Below are 2312 nucleotides of genomic sequence, written 5' to 3' on the forward strand. Positions count from 1 at the left end.
GCTCTCTGCCACCTGCCGCTCTCTGCCACCTGCCGCTCTCTGCCACCTGCCGCTCTCTGCCACGCCCACTTCTTCTCTGCAATTGCTAGCAGGTGCAGAGATCATAACATGATGCAGGAGGGACGTTCTCCCTGAAAGTGTGGGCTGCAAAGCAGCAGGTTATAAATCATTAGAAATTATTTATTTTAAATGAACAATCCATGCTGCTCGTGCAGCTCATCCATCAATCAGCCAATTGTGTGTCATGTCCAATCTTACTTTGAAAAACCACAAAAGAGCGAGACCCGCAAAAGTCTGACTGTGAAGTAGCGAGGGACTATGTATTTTGTAAAGAGAATTACAGTATTTGGTTTTATTATGCAGAAAATGGAATTTTCATCTAGCAAGAAGTGTCCAAAATCCATCCTCTATAAATAGTTTGTATTATTTTGTGTGTTTGACGTAGATACAGGAAGTCAGAACTAGTATGGAATTGGTATATATAGTAAGCAGAATCATTTGAGGAAAAAAATCTTAATAAGCTTTTCTGTTCCTTTTTCTCTTCTTGCAGAAAATGTCCAGATCAATCACTGTCATTCTGACACTCCTGTGCCTTTTGGTGCTTGGACCTTCTTACAGTAAAGGGGGCAAGATTCTGGTGGTTCCCGTTGATGGAAGCCAATGGCTCAACATGAAGGTCATCATTGAACAGCTTCACTCCAGAGGACATGAAATCACAGTTCTGCATACTAGCAAGACCTGGTTCATCTCCAGTAACTCCTCCATGTATACTTCTATTCATGCTCCAGTGCAAGGGACAAAGTGGGTCAAGGAAGTCATGAATATATATGTGCAAAATATTTTAGATTTACGCAGCTATCCCAATTTCATACGCCAATTTTACCAGCAGCAGTTTTTTTCATCACTGGTGCAGTTGGGACATATCAGCTTGGCCAACATAGCTGCTGGAGCGTTAGATGACTCTGTGTTTATAAAGACATTGAAGGACTCTAAGTTTGACCTAATGTTGACAGATCCTGCTCTGACTTTAGGAGTTATTCTTGGTAATTACCTGAAGCTGCCGATGGTTCTTAATGTGCGATGGATTAATCAAGGAGACGGTCATTTTGCCATTGCTCCCTCGCCTGTCTCCTACGTACCTGTAGACCATAGTGAGCTTCATGATCAAATGGATTTTATCGATCGAACAAAGAATATGTTGCACTACCTCTACACTGTCTATGTGCAGCATTTTCTGATTGAACCCTCCTACTCAGATGTGTTTCAGCGTCACTTCCCTCCTGGGACTGACTTGTTGTCTTTACAGCGTTCAGCTGATATCTGGTTGTTCAGGGCAGATTTTGTCTTTGAGTTCCCTCGGCCCACCATGCCCAATGTGGTCTACATTGGAGGGTTCCAGTGCAAAGAAGCCAAACCCCTCCCTGCAGAGTTGGAGGCGTTCATGCAGAGTTCTGGGGAACACGGGGTGATCGTCATGTCTCTGGGGACACTGGTGTCAGCTCTACCTGCTGAAGTCAACGAGGCTATCGCTGCTGCTTTTGCTCAGCTCCCTCAGAAGGTCATTTGGAAGTTTGACAAGGAAAAGCCTTCTTCTCTTGGTAACAACACCCTGCTGGTGAACTGGCTGCCCCAAAAGGACCTCCTGGGACATCCCAAGACCCGGGTCTTTGTAACCCATGGAGGAACAAATGCCATATATGAAACCATCTACCACGGTGTTCCTGTTCTGGGTATGCCCCTCCTTTTTGACCAGTTTGACAACTTACTAAGACTGAAGGTCCGCGGTGCAGCTCGGGTAGTGGAAGTCCGTTCACTGACCAAAGAGAACTTCTTGGAGGCTCTAAAGGACCTCATAGAGAATCCCTCTTACCACAAGAACATCCAACACCTCTCTCTGCTTTACCGTGACCGTCCAATGTCTCCTTTGGACGAAGCCATCTTCTGGATTGAGTACGTCATCAGGAACAAAGGAGCTGCCCACCTGAAGTCCGCAGGTTTCAGCCTGCCTTGGTATACCTACTTCTGTCTGGATGTGGCCGCCATTTTGATGGCCATAACTGGAACCTTCATCTGGGGTTTAGTCCTGGTCTGCAGGTGTCTCTGCGGCCAGAGGTTCAAGAATAAGATGAAAGCAGAATAAATGATTAAAGTGCTTTTTATACAAGTGTGTTTTACCACAGCTACATGCAGTGTGATGTACTGTAACACCTGACTCATAATGAAATGTTTAATGACAATAAAGCTTTTAACCAACACTGATAAGATGCAGTGAAATCATATTAAGAGTCCAGCCAGTCAGCTTATGATATCAG

The 2312-nt window shown here is 44.9% G+C and overlaps 1 protein-coding gene across 1 annotated transcript in view; it reads left to right on the forward strand.

The window, feature by feature from the left end:
* Positions 1–2255, forward strand: part of LOC119417141 (UDP-glucuronosyltransferase 2A1) — a 5956-nt gene extending 3701 nt beyond the window's left edge. Inside the window, exon 2 of the mRNA XM_037684354.1 lies at positions 551–2255. Within this exon, the coding sequence (XP_037540282.1) occupies positions 551–2140 (1590 nt within the window). The 3' untranslated portion in view covers positions 2141–2255. The remainder of the gene's footprint in view (positions 1–550) is intronic.
* Positions 2256–2312: the final 57 nt, after the last annotated feature.

This window comes from Nematolebias whitei, chromosome 1, assembly GCF_014905685.2.
Source record: "Nematolebias whitei isolate Nwh7 chromosome 1, NemWhi1, whole genome shotgun sequence".
NCBI classification, from domain to species: Eukaryota; Metazoa; Chordata; class Actinopteri; order Cyprinodontiformes; family Rivulidae; genus Nematolebias; species Nematolebias whitei.